Raw genomic sequence first — 19195 nt, 5'->3', positions numbered from 1 at the left:
CTGTCTACAGGAAACACATCTTAGACCCAAAGATAAACATAGGTTGAAAGTGAAAGGTTGGGAAAAGATATTTCATGCAAATAACAACCAGAAAAGAGCAGGAGTGGCTATACTAATAGCCAACAAATTAGACTTCAAATGTAAAACAGTTAAAACAGACAAAGAAGGACACTATCTACTAATAAAAGGAACAATTAAACAAGAAGACATAACAATCATAATATTTACGCACCGAACCAGAATGCCCCAAAATACGTGAGGAATACACTGCAAACACTGAAAAGGGAAATAGACTCATATACCATAATAGTTGGAGACTTCAATTCACCACTCTCATCAATGGACAGAACATCTAGACAGAGGATCAATAAAGAAATAGAGAATCTGAATATTACTATAAATGAGCTAGACTTAACAGACATTTATAGGACATTACATCCCACAACAGCAGGATACACCTTTTTCTCAAGTGCTCATGGATCATTCTCAAAGATAGACCATATGCTGGGTCACAAAGCAAGTCTTAACAAATTTAAAAAGATTGAAATCATACACAACACTTTCTCGGATCATAAAGGAATGAAGTTGGAAATCAATAATAGGCGGAGTGCCAGAAAATTCACAAATACGTGGAGGATCAACAACACACTCCTAAACAACGAGTGGGTCAAAGAAGAACTTGCTAGAGAAATCAGCAAATACCTTGAGGCGAATGAAAATGAAAACACAACATATCGGGGCGGGCCGCGGTGGCTCAGCGGGCAAGAGTGCTTGCCTGCCGTGCCGGAGGACCCCGGTTCGATTCCCGGCCCCAGCCCATGTAAAAAACAAGCAAACAAACAAAATATAATAAAACAAGAAAATGTTTAAAAATGTTTCCCTTTCTTCCTCCCTTCCTTCCTTCCATCCTTCCTTCCTTCTCTGTCTTTCCTTCCTTTCCTCCCTTTCTCTTTAAAAAAAAAAAAAAAAAAAAAAAAAAAAACACAACATATCAAAACTTATGGGACGCAGCAAAGGCAGCACTAAGAGGGAAATTTATTGCCCTAAATGCCTATATCAGAAAAGAAGAAAAGGCAAAAATGCAGGAATTAACTGTCCACTTGGAAGAACTGGAGAAAGAACAGCAAACTAATCCCAAAACAAGCAAAAGGAAAGAAATAACAAAGATTAGAGCAGAAATAAATGAAATTGAAAACATGAAAACAAGAGAGAAAATCAATAAGGCCAGAAGTTGGTTCTATGAGAAAATCAATAAGATTGATGGGCCCTTAGCAAGATTGACAAAAAGAAGAAGAGAGAGGATGCAAATAAATAAGATCAGAAATGGAAGAGGAGACATAACTACTGACCTCACAGAAATAAAGGAGGTAATAACAGGATACTATGAACAACTTTACGCTAATAAATACAACAATTTAGAGGAAATGGATGGGTTCCTGGAAAGACATGAACAACCAACTTTGACTCAAGAAGACATAGATGACCTCAACAAACCAATCACAAGTAAAGAAACTGAATTAGTCATTCAAAAGCTTCCTAAAAAGTAAAGTCCAGGACCAGACGGCTTCACATCTGAATTCTATCAAACATTCCAGAAAGAATTAGTACCAACTCTCCTCAAACTCTTCAAAAAAATCGAAGCGGAGGGAAAACTACCTAATTCATTCTATGAAGCCAACATCACCCTCATACCAAAACCAGGCAAAGATATTACAAAAAAAGAAAACTACAGGCCAATCTCTCTAATGAATATAGATGCAAAAATCCTCAATAAAATTCTAGCAAATCGTATCCAACAACACATTAAAAGAATTATACATCATGACCAAGTAGGATTCATCCCAGGTATGCAAGGATGGTTCAACATAAGAAAATCAATTAATGTAATACACCATATCAACAAATCAAAGCAGAAAAATCACATGATCATCTCAATTGATGCAGAGAAGGCATCTGACAAGATTCAACATCCTTTCCTGTTGAAAACACTTCAAAGGATAGGAATACAAGGGAACTTCCTTAAAATGATAGAGGGAATATATGAAAAACCCACAGCTAATATCATCCTCAATGGGGAAAAATTGAAAACTTTCCCCCTAAGATCAGGAACAAGACAAGGATGTCCACTATCACCACTATCATTCAACATTGTGTTGGAGGTTCTAGCCAGAGCAATTAGACAAGAAAAAGAAATACAAGGCATCAAAATTGGAAAGGAAGAAGTAAAACTATCACTGTTTGCAGACGATATGATACTATACGTCAAAAACCCGGAAAAATCCACAACAAAACTACTAGAGCTAATAAATGAGTACAGCAAAGTAGCAGGTTACAAGATCAACATTCAAAAATCTGTAGCATTTCTATACACTAGCAATGAACAAGCGGAGGGGGAAATCAAGAAACGAATCCCATTTACAATTGCAACTAAAAGAATAAAATACCTAGGAATAAATTTAACTAAAGAGACAAAAAACCTATATAAAGAAAACTACAAAAAACTGCTAAAAGAAATCACAGAAGACCTAAATAGATGGAAGGGCATACCGTGTTCATGGATTGGAAGACTAAATATAGTTAAGATGTCAATCCTACCTAAATTGATTTACAGATTCAATGCAATACCAATCAAAATCCCAACAACTTATTTTTCAGAAATAGAAAAACCAATAAGCAAATTTATCTGGAAGGGCAGGGTGCCCCGAATTGCTAAAAACATCTTGAGGAAAAAAAACGAAGCTGGAGGTCTCGCGCTGCCTGACTTTAAGGCATATTATGAAGCCACAGTGGTCAAAACAGCATGGTATTGGCATAAAGATAGATATATCGACCAATGGAATCGAATAGAGTGCTCAGATATAGACCCTCTCATCTATGGACATTTGATCTTTGATAAGGCAGTCAAGCCAACTCACCTGGGACAGAACAGTCTCTTCAATAAATGGTGCCTAGAGAACTGGATATCCATATGCAAAAGAATGAAAGAAGACCCATATCTCACACCCTACACAAAAGTTAACTCAAAATGGATCAAAGATCTAAACATTAGGTCTAAGACTATAAAACAGTTAGAGGAAAATGTAGGGAGATATCTTATGAATCTTACAATTGGAGGCAGTTTTATGGACCTTAAACCTAAAGCAAGAGCACTGAAGAAGGAAATAAATAAATGGGAACTCCTCAAAATTAAACACTTTTGTGCATCAAAGAACTTCATCAAGAAAGTAGAAAGACAGCCTACACAATGGGAAACAATATTTGGAAACGACATATCAGATAAAGGTCTAGTATCCAGAATTTATAAAGAGATTGTTCAACTCAACAACAAAAAGACAGCCAACCCAATTACAAAATGGGAAAAAGACTTGAATAGACACCTCTCAGAGGAGGAAATACAAATGGCCAAAAGGCACATGAAGAGATGCTCAATGTCCCTGGCCATTAGAGAAATGCAAATCAAAACCACAATGAGATATCATCTCACACCCACCAGAATGGCCATTATCAACAAAACAGAAAATGACAAGTGCTGGAGAGGATGCAGTGAAAGAGGCACACTTATCCACTGTTGGTGGGAATGTCAAAAGGTGCAACCACTGTGGAAGGCAGTTTGGTGGTTCCTCAAAAAGCTGAATATAGAATTGCCATACGACCCAGCAATACCATTGCTGGGAATCTACTCAAAGGAATTAAGGGCAAAAACTCAAACGGACATTTGCACACCAATGTTTATAGCAGCGTTATTTACAATTGCAAAGAGATGGAAACAGCCAAAATGTCCATCAACAGACGAGCGGCTAAACAAACTGTGGTATATACATACGATGGAATATTATGCAGCTTTAAGACAGGATAAACTTATGAAGCATGTAATAACATGGATGGACCTAGAGAACATTATGCTGAGTGAGTCTAGCCAAAAACTAAAAGGCAAATACTGTATGGTCCCAATGATGTGAATCGACATTCGAGAATAAACTTGGAATATGTCATTGGTAACAGAGTTCAGCAGGAGTTAGAAACAGGGTAAGATAATGGGTAATTGGAGCTGATGGGATACAGACTGTGCAATAGGACTAGATACAAAAACTCAAAAATGGACAGCACAATAATACCTAATTGTAAAGTAATCATGTTAAAACACTGAATGAAGCTGCATCCGAGCTATAGGTTTTTGTTTTGTTTTGTTTTGTTCTTACTATTATTACTTTTATTTTTTTCTCTATATTAACATTCTATATCTTTTTTTAAAAAAAAAAAAAACTAGACTCCAGGAGTTCTTACCTGTCCATTCTATTGGAAATAACTTTCTGTCTGTTGTTCTCTGCTCTTTTATTGGAGGAGTGAGAGAGGAATAGACCAAGCTGCCTTTATTTCTTCTTTTTAAAAAAATATTGAGAAATAGCCCCACACATACAGTCCAACCATATTATAACAATCAATGACTCACAATATTATCACAAAGTTGTGTATTCATCGCCATGATCATTTATTTTTAGAATTTATATCACTACAGAAAAAGAAATAAAAATTAAAGAACTCAAAAAAAAAAGGAATAAATTACTGCTACATACAATAACATGAAAGCCCCTGACAATTACTGTTGAACAAGTTTTTATATGTTTATTGGCTATGTCAGTATTTTCTCTTGTAAAGTATTGGTTTAAATATTTTGCCAATTTTTAACTGGACTATTTGTCTTTTTATTATTGAGTTCTAAGAGTTCTTTATACATTCTGGACATAAGTACTATGTTACAATACTATATAAGTATTATGTTACAATACTGTATATGTATTGTGAACATTTTTCTTCTATTCTGTGGTTTATCTTTTCATTTTCTTAAAGGTATCTTTAGAAGAACAGAAGTTTGTAATTTGGTGAAATTTTTACTTCTGATGATGTACAATTCATCATTTTTTTTCTTTAATGGCTAAGGTTCACAAGATTCTATTTAAATCTGGAATTTGGCAATAGTGCCTGTTTTTAACTGTTATTAATAAAGTGTTTATATATGGCTGCTTCTACAGAAATGGAAAAAAAGGATTACTTATCTCATTCTCAGATAAAATATCAATTGCATAAGCCTTTCTGTTTAAACCACAGGGCCATAATCTTTTTTCATATACCATAATTATAGTATCAGTTTGGAGTAGTGAATGAACTTCTTAAATATTGAACCACAATATCTCAATAAAAGAGTAAAACAGTTTGAATGAAATGTATCCCTATCAAGTGTTTTTTTGGATTTAAAGCTTTATAAAGAACATTAATATCATTGCATATATTATACATCATATCTTTTCATTTATGAAATTAACATTTTCTATATTACATAATCTCTTCTTAGAACTATCGAATTTCTCATGGTAAGGATGCATGACATTATTATAATTTGCAATTATGCCTAGGAACTTTTGGGTAAATATCACTCCTATCTGTGTGAATTTAACCCTGAGGGGTAAAGTAGTTCCTATGCAAACTGCTAAAATTATTTAATGCTTTGTGTTTCTACACAGGAACCACAGTGTTTAAGTACTGCTTAATGCCTGTTGTCTAATGTTCCCAAAGCAAAAAGACAGAGGACACAGCTGTGAGCATTCTGGTTAGGCTTTACTGGGTGCCAGAAATAAAGAAATCTAGCAAAATCAACCAGTACTCATTGAAAATAATTAATTGTACACAACTTAAGGGAAGGAATTTAGGGCTGTAGAAAGACATCTTTCCCTCAAGGAGCTTGTATTCTAATAGAGAAACCAAGACAAATACCATATATAAGGTAAAAATATAAGAACTAGTACATGCCCACTGCATAGTTCTAACTCAGCATTTGGCATATTGTCTTAAACACATATGTTTATATGTCTATTTTGTGTGCTAGGCTGGTAAACTCTAAGAGGGAAAGGGATGTCTCAGAACCCAGCACAAAATCAGCATCAATAGGCACGTGTTCAATAAACATGTACTGAAGTTAACATAAAAGAAAGATGTAAGAGAGAAATATGCTGCAGAAAGAGATCACAGCTAAATGGAGGGATCACAAAAACATTTGGGAGTTTCAATTGGCTTTTGAAATATGAGTAGAATTTAATCAGGTGAAAATAGGTCATGGTGGAGAACAGAATTCAAGGAGAAAAAAGAAGAAATACTATGCTTAAAAGCATGGAGGTGAGAAATTAGAGTATTCTGGGAAAGTATATAGTTGGTTGGAGTGTTAGGTAAATGTACAAGAGGAGTGTTGGACTTGGTCAGAAAGGTAAACTGGTACCTGACTACATAGTAAGCTTTAAATGCCAGGCAAAAAAGTTTACTTGGTAGCCATTTAAGATTCTGATCAGATTTGTGTCTTAGAAAGATAAGTCCAGCAGTGGTTTTGTATGGCAGGGATAAGCCTCGTGTAAATTATACGGCTAATGAGGTATCATTTCTTTTATATTTTCCTGGATTTGAATGGCTAGTATTTTGTTGAAGATTTTATGTCTATATTCACAAGGGATATTAGTCTATAATTTTTTTGTGTGTAATGTCTTTGTCTTCTTTTGGTCTTAGGGTAATGCCCTCAAAAAAAAAAAAATGAGTTTGGAAGAATTCCCTTCTCTTTTATTTTCTGGAAGAGATCAGTATTTTTTAATTCCTTAAATGTTTGGTGGAAGTCACTGTTGAAACTAACTGGGCCTGGAGTTTTCCTTGTTAGAAGGTTTTTAATTTAATTTCTTTAATAGATACAGGATTATTCTGGTTAGCTATTTCTTCTTGAGTGAAATTTGATGATTTGTATTTTTTAAAGAATTGGTCCATTTCATCTAAGTGATTGAGTTTATGGGGATAGAGTTGTTCAAAGTATTCCGTTATTATCCTTTCAATGCCTATAAATAACCCATCTTTCATTCCTGATGTGGTTAATGTGTCTTCTCTCTCTCTTTTCTTGATCAGTCTGACCAGAAGTACATCAATTTTGTTGACTCTTTTCAAAGAACCAGCCTTTTGTTTCTGTTTTCTATATCATTGATTTATGCTTATTTTATTATTGTCCTCCCTCTGCTTGCTTTGTGTTTTTTTCCCTTTTTTATTGTGAAAAATAACATATATACAAAAAAGCAATACATCTGAAAACATACCACAGCAATTAGTTGTAGAACAGATTTCAGAGTTTGGTATGGGTTACAATGCCACAATTTCAGGTTTTTACTTCTAGCTATTCCAAGACACTGGAGTCTAAAAGAATTATCATTAGAGTAATTTAACAATCATATTCATTAAATCCTATCTTCTCTGTTATAGCTCCACTGTCTCCTTTGATCTTTCCCACAATCTTAAGGGATATTTGGGCTATGCCCATTCTAACTTTTTCATGGTGGAAAGGGCTGTTGATAAAATGGGATAAGGGGATGGAACTAGTTCATGTTCTTTGCTTTGTGCTTAATTTGCTTTTATCTCTCTAGTTTCTTAGGGTGGAAGCTTGAATTATTGATTTGAGACTTTTCTTATTTTCTAATACAAGTATTTGTATTTGACACTATAAATTTCCCTCTAAATCCAACTTCAGCCACATCAAATTGTGGTATATTTTCATTTTCATTCAGTTCAAATATTTTCTAATTTCCTTTCTTCTTTGACACATGGGTTATTTAGAGGTATGTTGTTTAATTTCCAAATATTTGGGGATGTTCCAGATATCTGTAATGGATTTCTAGTTTAATTCCTTTGTGATCAAAGAACATGTGATTCTGATCCCTTTACAAGTTTTAAGGCTTGCTTTATGGCCCACAATAGGTCTATCTTGGTGACTGTTCCATGTGCACTTGAGAAGCATGTGCCTTCTGCTGTTGTTGGGTAGAATGGTATATAAATGGCAATTATATCATGTTGGTTGCTATTGCTGCTTGGGACTTCTGTACTCCTGCTGTTTTATACTTCTTCTATTGATTATGGAGAGCAGAGTACTAAAATCTCCAAGTATAATTGTAAATTTGTTTCTCCCTCCTTTCAGTTCTATAAGTTTTTGCTTCATATATTTTGACATTCTGTTGTTAAGTGAATGCAAATTTATGATTGTTATGTGTTGTTGTTGTTTGGTGAACTGACCTCATTAGGTAATATAGCTCTTGATCCCTGGTAATTTTCTTTATTCTGAAGTCTACTTTGTCTGATAATAATATAGCCACTCTAGCTTTCTTTTAATTCGTGTTTGCAATGCCTATCTTTTTCAATTTTCTTTACCTTTAACCTATTTCATTATATTTAAAGTGAATTTCTTGTAGATAGCACATAGTTGGGGTCTTGCTTTTTTTTATCCAACCTGACAATTTCTGATATGGCTGGATTGAGATCTACAACTTTTTTTTCTGGTTTGTCTCCTCTATTTTCCATTCTGTTGCTACCCCTTTTCCTGCCTTCTTTTGAATTATTTGAATTTTTTTGTATTCTACTTTAATGTATCTATTAGTAATTTTTTTTTCAGTGGTTGTGATCTTTTTTTTTTCAGTGGTTGCTCAAGGAATTACACTAAACATAACTGTTTTAGTCTGCTAAAGCTGCCAGAATGCAACACACCAGAGATGGATTGGCTTTTAACAAAACAGGATTTATTTAGTTAAAAACGTATAGTTCTTCAGAGGAAAGGCAGCAAACTTTCAACAGAGGTTCTTTCTTACATGGGAAGGCACGAGGTGATCTCTGTGGGCCTTCTCTCCAGGACTCTGAGTTCCAACAACTTTCCCCGGGGTGATTCCTTTCTGCATCTCCAAAGGCCTGGGCTGAGCTGCGAGTGCTACACTAGGTATGCTGAGCTGCTTGGGCTGTGCTACATTGAGCAATCTTATTTAAGCATCCAGCCAATTAAATCAAACATCCTTTATTGCAGCAGGCACACCTCCTAGCAGACTGCAGATGTAATCAGTGACAGATGAGTTTCACATGCCATTGGCTCGTGTCCACAGCAATAGAACTAGGCATCTTCACCTGGTCAATTTGACACCTGAACCTAACTACCACAATAACTAACTTTTCACACCCTAAGTTTTTTTTTTTTTTTTACTACCACTTCAAGTAAAATGTAAAAACTGTATAGTTCCCTTTATCCTGCCCCTCTTCTTTATGAAATAGTTGTCACATGTACCACATCTGCATATATTAAACAATCCTGAATTTGCTCAAACTTTTCCTTTCAATACTCATACATATTTTTAGAACCTGAGAGGAGAAAAAGAAAGCCCATTATTTTTACCCATATATTTACTATTCTGCTGTGCTTACTTCAGTTCTGAAGTTCCAAGTTTTCTTTTGGTATCATTTCCCTTCTTTTGGTATTTACTTTAGAATAGGTGTGCAGGCAAATAATTCTTTTAATTTTCCTTTATCTAAAGACTGACTTTACCTTCATTCCTAAGGGATATTTTCACTGGATATAGAATTCTAGATTGACAATTCTTTTATTTTAGTGCTTTATAATGCTGTGCCACTGTCTTCTAGCCTCCATAGTTTCCAGTGAAAAATCTAAGATGCTTCAAAGAATTATCGCCTTGTATATAATGCATCATTCTTCTCTCATTGCTTTCAAGATTTCTTTTTTCTATATCTGTTTTTCAGGAGCTTGATTACAGCATTTATGAAAAAGTTTTATTTGTTTATCCTGTTCGGGGTTCACTGAATGTCTTGTATCCATACATTTGTGTTTTTCACCAAATTTGGAAAGTTTTCAGCCTTTATTTCTTCAAATTTCTTTATACCACTTTATTTCTTTCTTCTGGGGCTCCAATGACACAAGTTTTAGATCTTTTGACATTATCCCACAGGTTTCTGAGGCCCTGTTCATTTCTTAAACATAATTTTTCCTCTATGTTCTTTGGATTGAATAATTTCTATTGATCTATTTTCGAATTCACTGACCCTTCTTTCTTCTGTTGTCTCTAGTCTGCTATTGAGCCCATCCAGTGAAATGCTGGATTGCTCAAATTTGCCATTTGGTTCTTTCTGCACCTATTCCTCTGCTGAGAATTTCTATCTTTCCATTCATTTCAGTAGCATTCACTTTTACCTCATGAGGCATGATAATAATAACTGTTTTAAAGTCATTGTCTTATTATTTTAACATTGAGAGCATCTCAGGGTAGCCATCTGTTGACTGTGTTTTCCCTTGAGAGCTGGTCAGATTTCCCTGGTTCTTGGTATGAGTAATTTTGGATTGTATCCAGAACATTTTGATTATGTTATGAGACTCAAGATCTTTATAACACCATCTAGAAAATGTTCATTTTTGTTTGTTTGTTTGAGGAAATTCACTCTGTTAGTTTGAAACAGGAAACTCTGTTTTGCCTTCTGTGGATGGGGGTGCTGATGTCAGCCTTTGCCTTGGTATATGGGTCTGCCCCACACATACACCACTTAGGAGTAGGGATCTTGGATGGTGGTTTGTGCTGTAAATTAGTTCTCAAAGTCTTTGCTATAGACTTTGGCTCTGTTCCATGAATATGCAACTCAAAGGTGAGTTCAAGATTCACATCAGTTCAAACACAGAATTAAGGTGTCTCCTTATCCAGCTCTATTCTCTTTAGAATCTCCCCCTTTCTCCAGCTCCCCAGGGACCACTTTTCCCAGTCCTCTAGCTTGAGAATCAGGGTTTCTTTCAGGCTTTAACCTCTCACACTATCAGGCAGTCTGTGTAGCTTAGGCACCTCAGGGTAGAGAAGCAAGAGAAAGAGACCACAGGGGCCCTTTTTCCTCCTTCTCTGGCAAAAAGACAGGCTCTTTTTGGGGGTGTTAGATGCTTAAGTCATCATCATCACCCCCACAATGTCAGTTCAGCTTTGCATTGTAACTGGACTATGGGCAGCCTTGGAAAAATAAAAGAGGGGGTAAAAACAGGAAAAGAAAGGGGATTCTTCTCGTACTTTCTAGCTCACAGGGTTCCCTTTTTCTAGTTCCCAGGATAAGAAAGAGAGGTTTCTCTCAGAGTTTTGTTTGTTTTTTGGGGGTGGGGGTGGGGGGGGTACATAGTTCAGGAATTGAACCTGGGTCTCCCACATGGAAGGCAAGCATTCTACTACTGAACCACCCGTACACCCTTTCTTTGAGTTTTGTTACCTTTGTCCATGAGTTTTGTGAGTTGGTGCATTGTTGGGTCAAAGCCACAAGATAAAGGAGGAAAGAATAAAACTAGGAAACTCACTGCCATACCAGTTCTTCAAGCTTTGACTTCTTTCCACAACATACAAGTTACTGCTTACTTTCAGAGTCCTCAGGTAGTTGCTATTTTTGCTTTCTGTCCAAAACTTTTACTTGTAATAAGTAGGAAAGATATTTTAAAGTGAACTTACTCTATTTTGGCTAGTGTTCTTTTTGTTATGAGGGGTCATGAAATAGCTCAAAATAAGAGCAATAAAAGCCTGAACTGCAATGGATGTGGGAATGGAAAGGAGAAGGAGAGTTGCAAAGCCACTATAGAGCTGAGACTTAGCAGGTGACTTTGAAAAAGGCTTCAAACTTTACTTTACTATTACCATATACACTAAAATACAACTTAGAGGAATTCCTAACTCTACAAATGATCTGCCAATACAAATGGGGACTAGAAGTGCTCTGTTCAGCTGCTATGGAAGTTATACTCTTGGGCCTACACAGATTTTACTCTTGAATGCATTTTCCTACAGAAATAATGCTATAAATGTTAGTACTATATTTCATATACACATCATTATAATGTGAATATGTTATGCTTCAGGTAAGTACATGATAGGCTAAAAAGGTTTCTGTGATTGATTTAAAAACCTAACCACCAACTAAAATATTGTTTTTACAAGAAGATATACTCTGATATCTAATTATTTTCTAATTTTAATTTACGAAAGTATAAATGTATTTAATCTTAAATGTTGAATAACGCTGCAAGGCTTAAAGCAACAACTAACGAAGCTCTTCTCTAACTTTCACATTCCTGATTACTGCCTTCCAGAAGTAACTTTAATTACATCCATTGCAGTTATTTCTGATCTAAATTTAAATTTATTACTCATCCAACTTTACTTTTGGCATTTAGATCTCATTTTCTATCATGTTTACCCTATCTCTTGATTTTTAAAAATCTATTGAAGAAAATTTAGTTCTTAAAATACTCAGATACTTCCCCCTCAATCCGTATCATTATAATAGTATGCTATATTCACTTTCATATTATAACACCATTAAGTTTATAAATGAACTATGCAAATATTATCTGCAGAGGCATACAGTGTACTATAATTATGTTTTCTTTCTTGTACAATATTTTGTTTCTCCAGGAATCAAGAATTGCCTTTTTTGCATTTTTTTAATCCTCTCAGTTTTCAATGTTCCAATAACTGTATCATCACCAAACTCTCTAAAAAAGAAACTGTAAAATGTCCCTATAGATTCAAACTACCGTTTGTAAATTTTTTTCTTGGTCACTTTTCCTGAAGCCCTTCATCCTTCTGCTTTAATGTAGACTGACTAATCTCTAAACCAGCTGCACAGGGGTCATTATGGGATTCCCTTTTACCAAAGTTCTTAGACTTCCTTTATCTCCATTCTGTGTATGGATCCCCTTTTTCCTGGACTGCCTGTGATCAGTCAGAATAGGCCAAGTTATGGTGGAATAACAAATGGCCCCCAAAATCTCAATGGTTTACAATGACAAAGGTTTCTTTCTTTGTCCATCATGGATCTCCTTTGCCTTTGCACCACGTCCGGGACCCAGGCTGACAGGGCAACCTCTGCTGGCCATCATGGCAGAAGATTATCATTTTAGAACAAGCCTTTTTGAAAGATGGGGACTGTCTATAATTATCATTTTCACTCAGTGTACTATTTTCCATTATTTATATCAGTCTTTCCCAGTTTCTACAAATGTCAAAAAAGGATTTTAATTGTATTTATTTTTGAATATGAAACCACACAATTAGGAGTTGTTTTTTTTAAAACATAGCTTTTGATCCTAAACATATTCATTTCATCTTTTCTGATTTGATCTAAACTGTAGGCAAGGTCTGCAAAGAAACGAAGCACCTCAAAAAAGTTTCATTCTAATCCTGTAACCATTGACAAAAATATATCCTACATGTTACCTAACTTTAAAATCTGCCTGTCATTGCTATCTGCAACTTAAGTGTTATGGTATATTTAGAAATATGTATCTCAAAAATATATCGCCATATACAAAAATCTTACTGAGGGTGAAACGGAAAACACACTAAATGGTTCCCATTGGGAAATAATATAAAGGATGTGGTCAAATTAAGTTTTTCATTAAATTATTTTTTATTTGATCTTCTACTCTTTAATAACTGTGGTACAATAGTTCTCAACTTTAAAAAGAAGCTTCCTTTTTAAACTTTGGAGTGACCACTAAAAAGATTAAGCTATTTCTTAAGAGACAAAGTTTGCTTAAATTGAATTATTCATTTTTTATTAGCACTTCCATTGGTTTGGGGCCTGGATTTTGAAGTCAGGCTTTGTCAATTCAAATGCTCTTTCCATCTCACAACAATCATGAACCACAGTAAATTACTTAACCTCAGCTTCCTCATTTATAAAATAAGAATAGCATTTTCAACAAAAAGTTATGAAAATTAAAAGAGATTAGCCATATTAAGCCTTAGCATAATGCCTGACAGACAATATATGTTTAGTGAATGTTTGCTGAATAAATGAATGACTGTACTTTTTGTCTTAGCTTTAACAGCTATCTTACGCACTTTTAAAGCCGAAACAGGTCAAATCCCATAACAACAAAGGTTTAATGACTATAAATTATTTACTCTAATAAAATACTATATTTTGTAGTTGATCAAAATTCAACATTATCAAATTTTTTTTTTCTGACTAGATGAAAGCAGTCTGGGATCTCATTTCCTTATTTTGCTCTTGTATATTCATCTAATTCAAGACAGGAATAGTCTTCTCTTGGACACTGAATTTCTTTCACCTAATGAATGCAAAAAATGTCCTTAAGAGAACTTGCCACAAACCTGTTATCAACTTCATCTCTGTCTACTTAAAATGCCCAAATATGGCCCCCAGGACACACACAGGCCAAGACCATATGGAGAAATTCTTGACAATAGAGATCCTGAGGGAAAAGAGTGACCTTAAAAAACCAGTCCTAAGTAAACTGGGTTCCTTGCCAGAGGATGAAGAATAAATCTATATATCACCAAAGAATATGTGAACCATATATGGTGATCAATTAAAAACACAGGAGAGGGGTGGGAGACTCTGTAAGCAAGTCTCCCACCCCTGGTGGGACTCTGTAGAAAACCCTCTGCACACATTTGATGCAGGAATTTAAAAAGCTTTTATAAATAAATTGAAGTAAAACGAAATGACTGTGGCTGCAAGGCAATCAGTATCAGGTATTAAAGAAAAGAGAGGGGGGAAAAAATGAACCCAGAAAAGAAAACAGATCCATTTCCTTCTATTCTTTGTTCTTCAACTGATTTCACTTCTTTCTTATGGAAATTCATTAGAAACATTTTAATATGCATCCCAAAAGCTGTCTTCAATTTGCATTCATGTTTAATAGTAGAAAGAGCAGCACAGGTGGTATGGGAAAAGCAATGGAAATAAAATCAGAATGTGTGGGTTTGAATACAGTTCTGTTGCTCCATTAAGCCTCAATTTTCTCATCTGCAAAATGGCAGTGATAATTTCTACCCTAGAAAAGTTGTGATTATTAAATATGGTGAAATAAATGAAAACATCTACAACAGCGCTATTCAATAGAAATATGTGAACCAGAAATATGCCCCACATATGTATTTATTAAAAATGTAAAAAGAATAGGTGAAATTGATTTTAAAATCTATTTTATTTAACAAAACAATATCATTTCAACAAAATCAATTTCAAATTATTAAAGAGCTATTTTTATGCTTTTTTTCATACCAAGTCTTTGAAATCTGGTGTGTATATGACACAGTACAGCTCAAATCAGACTAGCCACATTTCAACTGCTCAATAGCCACTGGTGGCGAGTGGCTGCACTCTGCGCAGCACAGGCTTAGAACAAGGTGAGGCTAAATATATGTTTATTAGATCTGAACAGTATTTCATATGAGATAAACCCTGTAGGACTTAGAAAAGTTACTTTTTAAGTTAACCACATCAAGAACAGCTTGTATTGTTTTATTTTTGGTGCAGTATGTGATTGTAACATGGTTAAGAATCTAAAATAAAACATTATCTATAATGATCAGACCAAGAGTTTATCTGAAATAAGAGCAACTAAAAATTATTATTAGAGGTCCCTAATATTTATTTTATATTTACTTACTTTTGTGGTTATTTTGTTTATTAAGATCTGAATTATATATTAATTTGACAAAGAATCTAAGCATCTCAAATACAGAAAATAAAACAACATAGCTATAAGCACATAAACAATGCAAGTAACTATAAACTATAAAAGATAAAGTATACCTTCCAGAAAAGGATCAGGAATACAATACAGACTATTTCTGTACATTGAAAAGTTTCTCATTTCATGGGACCTACCATTAGTAAATCATTTACAGTTTTAACAGCCTTAATTTTTTTTCTTTCATAGGAAGTTAACTGTATTCTCTAAATAACAGGACAACCACCTATCATGACAACTTAATTACATGTAAATATAACTGCAAATAAATACATAGCATCAAAATGCCATATTTACTTTAAAACAAATAACTGGGGTTAAAGTATTAAATATTACTTCTATTGCATTTATTAAAATTATACTGAATAGTATGCAGTAGGCAAACTCTTATGTCTTGAGCTCAAAGAGTAGGGTAGAAAATATATAGAAAACATTCCTTACCTGCAAGGTTTTTTAGAAAGCTATTCACAAAGCACAAGTGCATGTGCGTGCACATACATGTACATATATTTATTAGTATGGTCTTGTTTTTTGAGACGCTCCTGAAATTCATATATTTTTCATCAATTTTTCTCTGAGCTGCCCAATAGTCAGATAAAATACAAGAGTAAAATGGAGAGAGAATATTGGATAGGAGACTGCTATCTCATTTCAAACCTGACAAGGACCATTTAGTTACCTAACATAACTTCAGTTATTATGAAGTATCATGAAATTCTTAATGACCAAAACTCTTTGGTCTTTGTTTCTTCATTTCATTCATAATTGGTATTCAAGAGATGGTACTTCTAAAATATAGGTCCTCTCCCTCAAACACTGTGTCATGATGCTCAGTCAGAACAAGGAACAAGTGCCATCAGCTAAAGCACACAATTGTGTTTTCTATGGCACTACCTGTGTGTTGCTCTGCAGTCTCCTAACCAAGAATTCACTTCACTCAGCCCTTCTCAGGCTTAATATCTCTGATGGGTTCATACCACAGAGTGACATGGCTGCGGGAAACAGGGCATATATACTTACATCATCACATTCACATTGTTTTCATTTAAACTTTTCCAAGCAAGAAACTATTCCCTTAACGAGGCCAAGCACAGAAACATCACTGACAATGTCACAGAGCCACTGATACTAAACACAAATACAAAGGCATACACTATACAATGGTAAATACTTGGTCAAACCTCATAAATAAAGCTACCCAATGCTTATTAAGAAACACTCACATCTGGCATTTCTGTAGAGAAGGAAAGGGTCCTGGAGTTGGAAATCCAGGTCTTTAGTAATGGGTTCTGTCCTATTTTCCATGCTCAGCCTATTCATAATGGTGAATCCATGCTTTGGAGAAGCAGACCTAAAAATCACCAGAGTTGGGGGGACATCAAAAGACAAGTTGCTCAGTATACTCATCTTTAGTATAACTATGTTGTGATGTGTCTCTCAATTATTTTGCATATATATATATATATATATATATTTATATTTATATATACACATTTCTTTACTTATTGGCATTTACCTACCAATTCATGTTACACAAGATGACTGTCATTACTAAGTCTTTGGTAAAATCAAGTTCTCCTTACTTAACTATTTGTGTGTATGTATAGGTGTCTGTGTGCCTGTGCATCTATGTATACCTAGCTATATATATATACACACACACACACACACACACACACACACACACACACACACACACACACACATGTAAGTATATATATATACACACACAGTTTCCCTACCTAGGTTATAAATTCCTTTAAGGCAGAGATAGTAATTACTTTTTAAAAAATTACTCACAGCTATTTTAAAGAATCTGGGTAGTTAATAAAGAGTGCACATCACAATTATAAGAAGAATTTCAGAGAAAATGTTAGTGTTAGTCTGAAACTGAGAGCTGTTAACATTCTTAGAGAAACTGAAGCAACTCTGGTCAACGAACTTGGTAGGAGATACAGTATAATTAAAAGTTTATATAACTTAGTCCAAAGACCAGATTTTCTATTTTCTTCACTCTAAAGCAAACAGCTTCATGGATAAACTAGTATAGGTTTTCCCCATGAAAATGTGACACTCAGTAATCTTTCAGTTTTCATTTCATTCAATAAACTTGGAGTGTCTACTCTATCAGGCAGAAAGAACCCAAATTTTACAGAGTACAAACTCTAACAACAACATGTGCATATGTCTACCCTTGGGTGACAGCCATATAGTAATCTGGCTGTGCCATTTCTGATGACAAGTGAAACACCACACGCTTACACACTGAAACTGAAACAGGCACAATTCACTTATTTAAACCAGGGCACCAGGGCTAACAAACTCATGGAAATATTGTGTTTAGCAACAGGAAGAAAAGATGCTTATATCTTAATCATATTTCACTTCTAACAATTCAATGCTGACAAAGAAGCAAAATACAGCTTTTTGAATTACTACCACACTATCACTTATAGGACTTTCTTTTGAAACTTCTAATTTAAATATTGATAGAAGGCAATCCTTGCCTAGCTTATTTTACAATGAGGTAAAGTGATGGTAGGCATATAATCAATACCAGAAATAATCATAATAATAATTTCAACCTAAATTCAGGAGAAGACTGAAAATTTACTTCTGAAAATCTCTTATAGACAGGATCCTCTGCAAGTGTCAAGTTCAGAAACCTCCAGTGGGTGTCTCTATGAACTCTCTATGACAGGAAGGAAAATGGGAAGAACTAAAGTATGGAAATATTTTTTAATGGAATTAGGTATCTTTATACAAGAATCAGAATTTGATTCTTCAAGTATTTCATTATCACAACAGGATCTCACCTCTTTAATAGTGTGGGCATTATACCATCTCATAATTATAAAATAGGGCGAGGGAATAAAGGTGTCAATTACTCTAAAAGAACTTCTAGAAAAGTGGTCAAATTATGTTACTGGCAAGCTTCTGTAACCAAAACTCCCTTTTGGTTTTTATGTGTTTTCTACCATTCTCTACTGAGGAAGGGCCCAAATGTATTAGAATCTGCTGAGGATGATTTTGGCATAGAGGTTGGGGATCTATTCTTGAGGAGTTAGCTTAGGAGAAAAGATTAAAAGAGAGGGAAGACCTGTTTCTCAGTTTAATGGTGTGTTTCTCTGACAGCCCCATTAGGGGCATGGAGTACACTTAGAAGTATTTGAAAATAAAAACAACATCTCTTTGGGGGTAAAAAAAAGAGAAAATATTTGTATGCGTCGTGACTCTTCCATGCTCCAAAAAACAAACAAACAAAAACCATTAAAAATCCCTAAAATAAATGCACATTAATACATCTTTTCTTTTGCTTTTCTAAGGAAAAACACTTATTGCTGCAAGAAATGAATGGGAATGTGTATTATGTGCTTAGAACATGGTAAAGATCAATCATTTGATTTAATTTTTACACTTCAAAAATTCTCAGTAGTCTATACTGAATAAACTCAGTTGGTGGGATGCACTAGTGCATTTGGGATGTTTGGGAACATAATATACACTAATATGTTCAATCACGTTTGGGCAGTCCCACTGCTTTCCGGACATGTTTGTGAATAAACTGGCCTCCTTGTCACCTACTCCCATGGCCTTGCCCTTCCCTTCCTTTCTTTCCATCCCACTGTTGCCTTCACCTGAACAGACCGGCGTTATCACTGCTGGCCTGCCCTGCCTTCTACACATGGGTACCTCCAGGGTTCTTGCAATGCACCTGCAACTGGCCTCTGTGTATGTTCCAGTTCTGCTCTTATCTTTATGGCTGACTCTTCCCTTATATCTTTGCTGGCCCCCAAACCCAACCCCTAGCTCTTATCAGCTTCC

General features: G+C 34.8%; 2 protein-coding genes across 9 annotated transcripts in view; one reads left to right on the top strand and one right to left on the bottom strand.

Annotated features, from left to right (window-relative positions):
• CACNA1C (calcium voltage-gated channel subunit alpha1 C) overlaps window positions 1-19195 on the top strand; it is a 739906-nt gene that overhangs the window by 12345 nt on the left and 708366 nt on the right. The gene's annotated exons all lie outside the window — the stretch shown is intronic.
• DCP1B (decapping mRNA 1B) overlaps window positions 1-19195 on the bottom strand; it is a 58482-nt gene that overhangs the window by 31280 nt on the left and 8007 nt on the right. For all 8 annotated transcript variants that reach the window (XM_077169592.1, XM_077169593.1, XM_077169595.1 and 5 more), the window contains one exon: window positions 16594-16721. In XM_077169592.1, coding sequence (XP_077025707.1) covers window positions 16594-16721 — 128 coding nt within the window. The remainder of the gene's footprint in view (window positions 1-16593; window positions 16722-19195) is intronic.

The sequence above is a fragment of the Tamandua tetradactyla genome, chromosome 7 (genome assembly GCF_023851605.1).
Source record: "Tamandua tetradactyla isolate mTamTet1 chromosome 7, mTamTet1.pri, whole genome shotgun sequence".
NCBI classification, from domain to species: domain Eukaryota; kingdom Metazoa; phylum Chordata; class Mammalia; order Pilosa; family Myrmecophagidae; genus Tamandua; species Tamandua tetradactyla.
This window is presented reverse-complemented; position numbering and strand designations above follow the sequence as displayed.